This window comes from Hetaerina americana, unplaced genomic scaffold (genome assembly GCF_022747635.1).
Source record: "Hetaerina americana unplaced genomic scaffold, ioHetAmer1.1.p SCAF_17, whole genome shotgun sequence".
NCBI classification, from domain to species: Eukaryota; Metazoa; Arthropoda; class Insecta; order Odonata; family Calopterygidae; genus Hetaerina; species Hetaerina americana.
In genome coordinates, this window is record NW_027286730.1 from 5,563,072 (window position 1) to 5,574,894 (window position 11,823).

General features: G+C 39.3%; 1 protein-coding gene across 2 annotated transcripts in view; it reads right to left on the minus strand.

Moving 5' to 3' along the window:
- The window catches only part of LOC139687129 (cryptochrome-1-like), a 51,448-nt gene extending 40,283 nt beyond the window's left edge, over positions 1 to 11,165 (minus strand). Inside the window, exon 1 of one of the 2 annotated variants that reach the window (XM_071584251.1) lies at positions 10,868 to 11,165. In XM_071584251.1, the coding sequence (XP_071440352.1) occupies positions 10,868 to 11,040 (173 nt within the window). In that variant the 5' untranslated portion in view covers positions 11,041 to 11,165. The remainder of the gene's footprint in view (positions 1 to 10,867) is intronic. The other variant, XM_071584252.1, reaches the window with a different exon arrangement.
- Positions 11,166 to 11,823: the final 658 nt, after the last annotated feature.

Sequence of the window (11,823 nt, forward strand, 5' to 3'; positions counted from 1 at the left end):
GAGAAGGACAGAACTCTCTCTCTCTATTTATACACACACACACACACACACACACACACACACACACACACACACATATATATATATATATATATATATATATATATATATATATATATATATACATGCATACACACATACATTTTTCCGCACGTTCCAAGTTATATAGTATAATACTTATCTCATAAGACTAAATATTATATCTGATCTTAAGGAACATGTTTTGATTTTCAAGACCAGTATCGGTTGATTTACCTCGTTGAGTAACTATTGGCGATATATTTTAATTTCAAATTTACTAGCACCCTTAAAATTTACTACCACCTGCATCTTCAGAATTGCTTAGCTAAAATTTTTACAATTATGAGATTAGACTTTTAATTTTCAGTCCAATCGATGATGGCACAGCATACAGAGACATCTGGTTTAACCATTTAACGCTAACTTCTTGAGTGGGGTCATGTACACGCATATTAGAAATCTTTAAGGCCTCAGCCGGTGCTAGCTGTTGTCAAGATGAGGCGATTCTATAGCTCGAGCAAATTTGAATAAAAACGTTGTGTGACGTCCAAAAATAACAATCGCGATGAGAGCATAAGGTGTAAAGAAAAGAAAAAATATGCTCTTAACATTTGTTAGCTTTGGAAATTATGGGTGGGACTGGGGGCAGTTCGAGGTATCAAAAATAGGCTAAAATCGACGAGACGTCATTTGCACACGGTGCCTCCCGAGGAACCTTCACCTTCGCTTTGAAATCATACACGACCCTTTACTTTTTCGGGTGAACTTTCTCCATACCGATCAAAATAACATTCGGCGCGATTCATCGCGTCGGATAATTCGCCGGGATGCAGGCATCAAGTGCAAGGTGTTCATAAAATGGACCGGCGAGTTTTGAAATTTAAATGACGGAGACGCCGAAAAAGTCACCCAATTCATTCACCTTGTCCCCTCTAACCCGCGCGCTCGCGAGCTATTTTCGGCCCCTCTGCTCCAGACTGGACTTTTAAAAGTCAAATGTTACATATGCAATAATTCCAGAACCTCTGAGAAAGACCCCGAGCATTCAATCAGCCGACTCGAATCTCTCCCCCGGACATGTATGCAATCCAGACGCACGAGACTCAAATGATTGATTTATTCCCTCCATCGGAGTGCGGTCGATCTCCAAACGGAAAGGGAGACTCGGAAACTGGAGTGCGTCGCAAAATGATGTTACAAATACGCTGACGGCATTTTGAAAACGGCTATCATATTCACTCCCTAGATTGGTTGGCAGATACTACCTCGATCAAAAAGTTCCCGGAATAACCACCGTGTGGCGCTCCCATCGTTCCGATTTGAGTTCTGTTTTTTTTGTTAAATTGGTACATCTGTTGTTGATATTCCCTTTAAATCTTAGTGTCATAACTTGACATTTGCAAAAGTTACGTAGCCAAGAGTACATCTATCTCTGTGTGTGTTGGCGATTTTTTACAATTGCAGAAATGGATTTAAATTTGCATCAACGAACTTGTATTAAATTTTGCGTAAAAAACGGATTTAGTGGCGCACGGACGTTGGAAATGTTGGAAAAGTGTTTCGGCAACGATTCTCTAAAAAAAACGGCCGTTTACCAGTGGCACGAGCGGTTCAGAAGTGGTCGTGAGTCAATCGAAGATGATGAACGCAGTGGCAGACCATCGACATCGAAAGTCGGTGAAAAAATTGATAAAGTAAAAGAAATGTTGGTCAATAACCGCAAATTAACCATCAGAGAAATAGCGGAGGACTTGAACATTGCCTATGGATCCGCCCAAGACATTGTGGTTAATGATTTGGGTTTCCGTCGTGTAGCAGCAAAGTTGGTTCCAAAGACCTCAATTTCATGCAAAAAAGAGACCGTGTTGACGTCGCAAAAGACATGATTTGCGAGGCTGAATCCGATCCCACATTCATCAAAAGGATCATTACTGGAGACGAGACGTGGGTTTATGAGTACGACACGCAATCCAGACATCAGGCAAGTGAATGGCGTTCACCAAATGAGCCGAGACCAAAAAAACCACGTCGTTTTCAGTCAAAAAAGAAGGCAATGCTGACGGTTTTCATGGATTACAACGGTGTAGTGCATCATGAATTTTTGCCAGAAGGCCAGACAGTAACAAAGAGTATTATTTGGGCGTTATGAGACGTTTGCGTGAAGCAATTCGCCGAAAGAGACCAGAAATGTGGGCAGAAAACTCGTGGATTTTGCACCATGATAACGCACCGTCGCACAGTGCTATCATTATTCGTAATTTTTTGACGAAAAATGCAACAAATACCATCCAACAGCCACCGAATTCACCTGATTTGGCTCCCTGTGACTTCTTTCTGTTCAATCGAGTTAAAAAACCATTACGGGGAACGCGTTTTAGCAGCCGAGAGGAAGTAATGGAAAAATCGCAGGAAGCACTGATGGACATACCGAAAACCGACCGTAACTTTTGCAAATGTCAAGTTATGACACTAAGATTTAAAGGGAATATCAACAACAGATGTACCAATTTAACAAAAAAAACAGAACTCAAATCGGAACGATGGGAGCGCCACACGGTGGTTATTCCGGGAACTTTTTGATCAAGGTAGTATTATCATATCCAAAGGTCTGCAGGCACCTCCGTCGCTTCGAGAATGGCGGAAGAGTGGAAACCTTCGCTATTTTGGCATCCAATGTTTAGCGAGAACCGTCTCTCAGAGCGACGTCAAACAATCGCACTCCCACTTAAAGAATGTTTTTAACTTTTCTCGATTCTCGGTGCGCCAGTTATTGCCGATAATATGGTAATGAAAATACCTTAGCATTGCTTGTGATAGGGATAACGGGAAGGAAACTTTGTTCACGCAGGCACCAGCGGACTATGACAAGCCTGTTATACATTGTGGAGCTACGAGCTCGTAATACTGGTATCTACGATTCCGCGCATTCTGAACGGGATGATGGAAGGCATCCAAGATTTTACGATTACTCAAACATATACATATACGGTGATAGATCGATGAAAAGTTTACCTGAAATGAAGAAATGTGTGTTCGATTGTTTCTAGCTCAACTTTGTGGAAGTTCATGTTCATTAAATGAATAACGGAGGAATATATCTATATTCTAAATTTCTATCTAGACTAAATTTGACCCGAATATTTTCACCACTACCGCGGTCGGACAATGTTATTCTGATCCCTTATCGTTCGTGGAGAAAACATCTCAAATCCATCCGTTCCCGTGGTGAGAAGTATCGCCAGCAAAGTCAAAGTTAAAAGCCTGTACGCGAAGCGTCATAATTAAGAAAACTCAAGCCAAGTTATGAAGAGGAAATTCATGTATCGGGGACACGAAGAGGTAATAAACAGGGGTAGTATACAACATACCTGTGCATTCAAAATAACATAAATGAAAGAGTGTGGATTTAAAAAAAATTTATATCCTATCGAAACATTTCAAACTTGCAATTCGAATATATGGGAGATTTCAATTACAGAGTTTGTTTATCATTTAAAAATTCTGATAAAAGTGAATTAGAGCCGCGAGCTGAATATAAAATTAAAAAGCTAAGCTAAAACACGAGTAATTACTGAAAATTTGCGATTCTCACACACATTTTTCCTCACCTTGAATACTGAACGAGGAACAAATGTTAATAGGAGTACTCAAAGAAATATAAAAGCAGGTTTCTCTTTGGATATGAGGTTGAAACAAACATGCAGGTGGGCACTGGGAGTTGGAAAGCAAGGGAAAAAAACGACAACGTTGCGATGCAATTTATCCTAGCGATCGGCGCATTTACATATCCGGGCGAAGTTGCAGTTTCATGTAAACACGAAACTGCTGCGGGCATTCATTCACAGTTGATGTCTGTGTTCAAAGTTCCCGAAAATAGTTTATAGCCGGAGGATTTTAAATCATCCGGTCATGGAAATCCCAAATTTAAATTCAACGCGATGAGGATTGATATTCTGGAATAAATTAAAAGCAGTACCCTCACACCTAGGACTGTTCGATTCAGCGATATATTTTACTTTCACATACGGGACTAATATCGCGTTGCGTGCAATGTATCGCATGGCGATGTAAGTTTAGAACTGCACTCCAATAATCGGTTGTTCTAGATACATTTTCTTATTTTACCTTCGATTAAAAATATTGAGTTGACAATGTAAAACAGACATTTTGAGCCAAACGTCCGCACCAATATTAACTTAAATTTCCTTTTTATACATGTATATTTCGCAAAGACACAAAATTCGGTAGAAATGTCTATAACCCGCCTAGCCCTGATGTAAATTCAAAATACGGAATTAATGCAATGTTATACCACATAGTATGCAAAGCATGATATGAAATATGTTCCCATTAAAATATGAAATTATACACATCTAGACTTGGCGATATTCAATTTCATCCAACACGGAAGTCCAAATTCTATCACCGCTGATCTTAGTCATATCACCGATCTCAAAAGAAGAGGGCGTGCGGCTCGGCAAAACAAAACCTTTCCCCCCTCCCCAAACCAAAAGCCACGCTTCCGCCGGAATGTCCCGCTCACATCTGCACTTATTTATACACTAATGTAAGCAGTCGGACGCTGCGATTCTCTGGTCGTGAATTGCGGAACGGATATTTCGCATTTCTTTTTATTTTTTCACGTTTCTCTTCGTAGCAGTCCATTTCTCATTCCTCTCGTTGAAAGATGCCGTTCCAAAAATAACGCCTTACCTGCGCCATATTACCATTTGCTACTACGGTCAGTCACACCCTTGTGTCCTCAGGTGGTGACCGATTTAATGAAGTAGAGAGGAGAAGTCATCATGTGTCAGGTGCGTGGACCATAAAAAGATCCCCTTATTAGAATAAAACGGCTACGTTGAAGAGCTTTTTGATGTTTTAACATCGATATTTAAAACTTGATATTGTTATATAACATGTGAATGAGGTGTTTGCTTTGTGCTGACATTTGTCACGAGTTAGAGATTATTATAGGGACGTGGTGCATGAAAAACGAAAGTAATCAAAATTAAATTTAATAGCGTATCGTAGTTACTCAGTTTCATTATTTCCTATCATTTTGTTTAATGCGTTATCAAGTCTAATGGTAAAAATTACTTGGCTGATATGTGGCTGTATTGTTATCCAAAATTATGTTGGTTATTAAACACTGATGGATGGCAGATTTAACTCGAAGTGTGTTTATACCTTTAAATCCATTAAAATGTGGCCTTGAGTTCTGGAAAGTTCTTGGTGCGGTCGTACTTATATTTTTACGGAAAGCGTAACTTATTTTGGTTCAAGTGAACTCTTTTCGATGGCAGCCATTAGTTCAGTCATCTTATTTAAACTAACTATGAAATCCATTCCAAACCGCATCTATTTGTCACTGCCATGTGGCCGGGGAAGGGATGGTGTGCAGTTGCGCGCGCCATGTGGGGTGAGACTCGGATGCCCTTGGGGGAGTGAAGGGCGCAGGCGAGCTCCCTTCCCCGCCTTTCAATTCGCCCCGCACCCTTCCCGAGGCGGACACGCTGACTATCGCATCGGAATCTTGCAAATCAAAGTGTGTCAGCGGACGCTCTTCGGACAGACGACGTCATATGCAATTTATGTAATCCAGCGGTGGTCTCGTGAGGTTCCGGGGACTCTCGGGAGTCGGTGGGCATGAATGTCAATCAAAGCAATCTGGCATGTGATTTTGGAGGAGAGGAAAAATAGTAACCGATCAGGCTGCAGAGTAGATGGGAAAAGATCGAGGTAAAGAATTCGAAAAAAAAACTTGAAAATTAAAGGATAAAATTAAACCATAGGGAATTGTTTATAATAATAAACTCACAAGGTAGCAAGGCTAGTACTAGATGCATAATGGGAATGTAGATTACATCCGTTGGTACACTATGCATACCTGGGCAGTATTTTGGTTGAAAATGGACTTCTAACAATATTTCATTACGAAGGGGCCTCCATTTATCATCGGAACAAAAAGAGGAAGCCTCCAACTTGAGATTTACGGTTCTTTCATACATTCTAATACACACACAATGTTACCTATTGTTATCTCTGTCATTTACACTGACCGAAAAAGAAAAGATAATTACACATTCAACGGAGCGTTCAGTTTCCCGTTTCAGAAACTTGGCTTTTGAAGAGGTTGAGCTTAGCTGTGTGAATTGTAGGAATGGGACAGGCTGAAGAAAAACAAGCTGGATAGAGAGAACAAAGAAGAAGAGGAACTGGATGGGGAAAGAGAACAGAGCAAATTGGTGGAAAAATTGGAAGTAAAAGGGAAAAACACAAGTGGAGGAGATCTTAAAAAATAGGGATACTGTGTATGCTGCTATACAAGGGAAAAAGTTAGGAAAACGAAAAATTGAGAGGAAGTGGAAAGGCATTTTAGATCGCGCAAAGTAGTTTAAATATTATGAAGATTAGTATAAAGTTTAGGGTTGGAAAATAAATTATGAAGAAGGATGGAGAAGCTTCATGAGTGTGATAATAATGAACAGGGATACAATAAACTACACAGTGAGAAATACAAAAGTGAAGGGCCATTAGGATTGAGGAAGAAAGTTGTCGAGATTAATTCTAAGACAGCAGGATATGTTAAAATACGCGTACATTCACCCGACAAGTTGCGAAATATTAAGGGAATAATGTGAATTAAGTATGGAATAGAATAAATTATTTGTGAAATGGAGGCTTATTACAAACAAATATATTTAGTGAATTTCCAAACTATAGTTTTAACATGCCTCACACGGTTTCAACGTATCCGTATTATTATCAGTAAACATGAAAACGTAAAGCGGCTCGAATTCCACATTCATACAGTTTAGAGAGGGGGGTAGAAGTTGGCTAGGTGAACGAGACGCAAGGGAAAAAAGGGGGTATTACGTAATCAGGAAGAGGAAGGGAACATTCCTGCAAATAATACCAAATCCAGGGGGAACCAGAGTCAGAATTTTGGAAAAATGGTTGGGGGGGGGGGCGGAAGAGGACTCGAAGGGTAACTGAATGATTGGTACAAACTCATTGAACAATTTCGAACCACACAATTTAGAGAAGGTTAAAATTTGGTAAGAGGACAATCGCTGCCCCTTAACGTTTGCGAACTTCTTGATTAGAATACCGAAGCATTTAAACCTGTCATTTTCAGCATGCCAATAAAATTAGAGAGATGAAGTGTACAACAGATAGATTTAAGATGTCATTTTTTCAACGAACGATAAGATATCATAATAACATTGTCCGACCGCGGTAGGGTCATGTTCGGATAAAAATTATTCTGGTGTGTATTCATCTCTGCCACACAATCAAGGGGTGGCTTGCAGGGTACATTAAGAAATAAATAAATAAAACCGTTTGAAGTATATTTTTAAAATTAAATGGTATAAAATTACGAAGTGTTTTCATTTATATCATGCACTTAGCTATCGGATGATAACACCGCGATGGATGGATGGAGAATCTTACGAATGAGGGATGAAAAGAGATTAGAGACAACTTATCAAAAGGTGAACACTATAAGAACACTGACCCCAAGTATTGGAATTATGAATATTTTGAAGATTTAACGTTATTAACTGTTATTATGCAGTGGTGACATGCGGGTTAAAAATGACATGGACCGATTATCTGTTATTACTAAATAATTAGGATTAATAATGTTTATTATTAATATATAGTGAATAAGATCCAAACTACTCCTCTTTCATCGAAAAATAACAAGGCTGTCGCCCCCCCCCCCCTTCGGATTCACTATTGCCACTTCAGAATGTCAATATTACGTTACATGTCTTCTACGATATCATACTGTTCGAATTTAACAGGAAATTTTAGGAATTTATTTTTTTTACTGCTTTCTGGAAAAAATTAACGAGTCACCCCGACCAACATTAAGCATACTTACATGGTGGAATTACAAGTGATGAAGTTATAGTATTAAGTCCATATTGGTGAGAATAATAGGGCGGCGTTCGTAACAATCGTGAGACCGACGACATCTGTGGATCACCCTCGGTAGTGAGACAGAGGCTATTGAACGGGAATGGGTTAACGACTGGGCAGTAAATATTCAAAACATTACCACAATGATTAAACCAGGAGTGAGTAGTTACCTTGTTTCTTTTACACAATAATGAAATGGGAAAATAGTTCCCATGACATTTGGAAATGCTCACGAAAGAAACAAGTAAAAGTTGTTCTGGGTTAAGTTTTGATACATACGTAATAGCGTAGGAATAGAAAGGTATTACTACTGTTGAGTGTCTAAATGGTAACACATAATTATCATCCCTTGCCTATTTCGTATAAATAGTTATATTAATCCTTGTCTACCTCTTGGTATTCAAGGAATAAGAGAATCGCTATTTTCGAGTCTTTTAATTTGGCGCCAGTTTGTTCCACCATTTAACAAAATGCCGCGGAAGAGTAGGTATGCGTTTAAAGTTGTACGTTAATCTACACGATGTACACTCATGTCAGTTATCTAAGAGATCTTTATACAATGTGACAATTTCATTCGCACACGCTGAAATAGGAAAATAAGAAGTGTAAGGGCAATATGGAGTTTATATAACAAAGTTCACAAAATCTAATCTACAATTTATTTAATTTTGTAAATGAAGGAACTGTCCCCTCTTATCAAACATTTCAAATAAGTAAGCATCATGTTATCACTCACGTAGTCTCAATGACGAAGTCGAAGCAAAATGCCATGCACGTACATTACATCTTTCAAGCGATAATTAAAATCTGAACCAAGGAACACTTGCGTTTCTATCTATGAGATATTACAAGAAACGTTGAAATTCTTCAATTGCCATCGCAAACAAATCGAACCAAAAACACGATGCATTGGAAATAACAGGTATCCCACAAGAACGTTCAACTAATCTGTCTAGGAAAAATGTAAGGAAAATTGTCCCTAATAGGAAATTATCAAACAACCAGTTCTAAGAAACAACCATAATCGAAGTTTGTTCCGGGATTAATATATTCCAAATGCAACTGAATAAAAAAAATGTTTTTTTGTTTTGGAATCCACGGCGTACAGCATTTATTTCCATAACGGATTACATCCTACCCATATTCGCATTTGTCAAAAATCAATAATTTCAAAGACAAGCTACAAGATTCTGGCAGTAGTTTTTACATAAGAGTATAACTAATGCGTATCGACGAGCTATAAGCGATCTGGGTATCTTATTAGGACACCGTTCTCAAGCGAAAAAAATATTTGTTAATCCGTGTGCGTAATTTTCTCCCTATTGAATCATGTGAATGATTTTGCGGAGAAAATACAGTTTTCCTCCGACAAACAGGAAATTGAAGTTTCTGGTCATGGAGTTATTTCATCACCGCAGTCATAATTCCTGTTTCACCATGGAGATGAATATCAAATTCCTAATATAAAACTAATGCCATGCACGGGGAGTAGATATTTTTGCTCACGAAATTAGGTACGAGGTGGCGAAGCGCACTAGAGGAATATTAGATCAACCTGAAAATTATGGATCTAGGATGATTTATTCTAATTTATTTCAACTTCCTCTATTTTCATCGCAGAATGAAAGGTGCCCGTGAACATGACAGATTTTAATGCAACAATTTCAGAGCGTAAAAATCATTCGCCTTGACTGGGACTCGAACCCAGATCCCTCAATATCCGGTCGAGTGCTTTGGCCACTTAAGCTACCGAGGCGTCCTCTTAAACTCTGAAATTTTGGGGCTTTTAAAGGAACTAGATGTTATGACGAAATACCGTACATACAATGTCACATGCATTCGTAGTCGTGCGCGAGGCGCCACTGTCCACGAGGTTAAAAGCCAACTTTAAACACGTATGGTGTTTTCCCTTTGACAAATTCCAAAGAAACTGCGGGAGATGCCGCAACAGTAACTTTTAACGGAGTCATCCGCTAATGTGCATTTTAATGCAACAATTTCAGAGCGTAAAAATCATTCGCCTTGACTGGGACTCGAACCCGGACGCGAATGATTTTTACGCTCTGAAATTGTTGCATTAAAATGCACATTAGCGGATGACTCCGTTAAAAGTTACTGTTGCGGCATCTCCCGCAGTTTCTTTGGAATTTGTCAAAGGGAAAACACCATACGTGTTTAAAGTTGGCTTTTAACCTCGTGGACAGTGGCGCCTCGCGCACGACTACGAATGCATGTGACATTGTATGTACGGTATTTCGTCATAACATCTAGTTCCTTTAAAAGCCCCAAAATTTCAGAGTTTAAGAGGACGCCTCGGTAGCTTAAGTGGCCAAAGCACTCGACCGGATATTGAGGGATCTGGGTTCGAGTCCCAGTCAAGGCGAATGATTTTTACGCTCTGAAATTGTTGCATTAAAATGCACATTAGCGGATGACTCCGTTAAAAGTTACTGTTGCGGCATCTCCCGCAGTTTCTTTGGAATTTGTCAAAGGGAAAACACCATACGTGTTTAAAGTTGGCTTTTAACCTCGTGGACAGTGGCGCCTCGCGCACGACTACGAATGCATGTGACATTGTATGTACGGTATTTCGTCATAACATCTAGTTCCTTTAAAAGCCCCAAAATTTCAGAGTTTAAGAGGACGCCTCGGTAGCTTAAGTGGCCAAAGCACTCGACCGGATATTGAGGGATCTGGGTTCGAGTCCCAGTCAAGGCGAATGATTTTTACGCTCTGAAATTGTTGCATTAAAATGCACATTAGCGGATGACTCCGTTAAAAGTTACTGTTGCGGCATCTCCCGCAGTTTCTTTGGATTATGACAGATTTTGTTTTTCTTGGAAACATATGAGCGATCAATCTACCAAAAAACGCTGAAACTCTCATGGTAAATTGATTGGAAATGGGTACTCACCTCCACTTGTTGATACCAACATTCGAGGAACCAGCAAACCAAGGGTCCAAAATAAACACACAACGGAATGTAGTTGCGCCCTTTAGTCCTTCCCTCAAACTGGGATTGTCATGCAATCTCAGTCCCTTTCTGAACCAATGAACAGAATGTTTCTCAGATTTATCGTTCCCCATTCTTATCCAGTAGTAGAGCCACTTGATAAGATGCAGATCATTGTGGTACGTAAACAAATTTTTGCCGATTTCTGAGCGTCCAGCGAAGAGACTAACAGCCCGACTCAGCGTCGCACATAATCATACCTTCGGCTCCACGCCGCTTTCAACGTGACTTACTAAGTCGGACTGTGAGCTGGATCCTGATTGGATGCTCGTGGTCACATGGTATATTGGTCACGTTGCGGGCTACGAGCAGCCTACGAGTTGTACAGAAAAATTGGTTTCATCATGCCGTAGATGAACAACTTTACGTATTAGTTGCGCAGTGCTGTTACCTGGCGGTGGTTAAGAATACAGCGCCACATTTAAACACGAATGAAATGTTCGTGGAATGCATTCAGCGAGTTAAGAAATAGATAATTCTAGTTTCTTTCATATTCAAGAAGTAACCACTCATTTTTGAGTAAATATAATGAAAGCTTAGCAAAGAAACTTCTTTGGGCAACAACTTGTGATTTAGAATATACTAATCGTTCATTCACGACAATGATACGGGTATCTAACAAAATTGAAATCCAGACATGCGTACTATTAATTGTTAAAAAAAACAATAAATTGAATTGAGAATACATTATGGTAAGTAAAACGTTGCATAAATGAAGCACAATGCAAAAAGTGAATTGCTTATGAGTTCGCAATAGTTCGTAGACATACGTGGTCCATAGCACGGTGACCATGATCTTTTACATGGTATTATTTAATCAAATTATAGTGAATAATTTACAATCTTTGCAATAATTA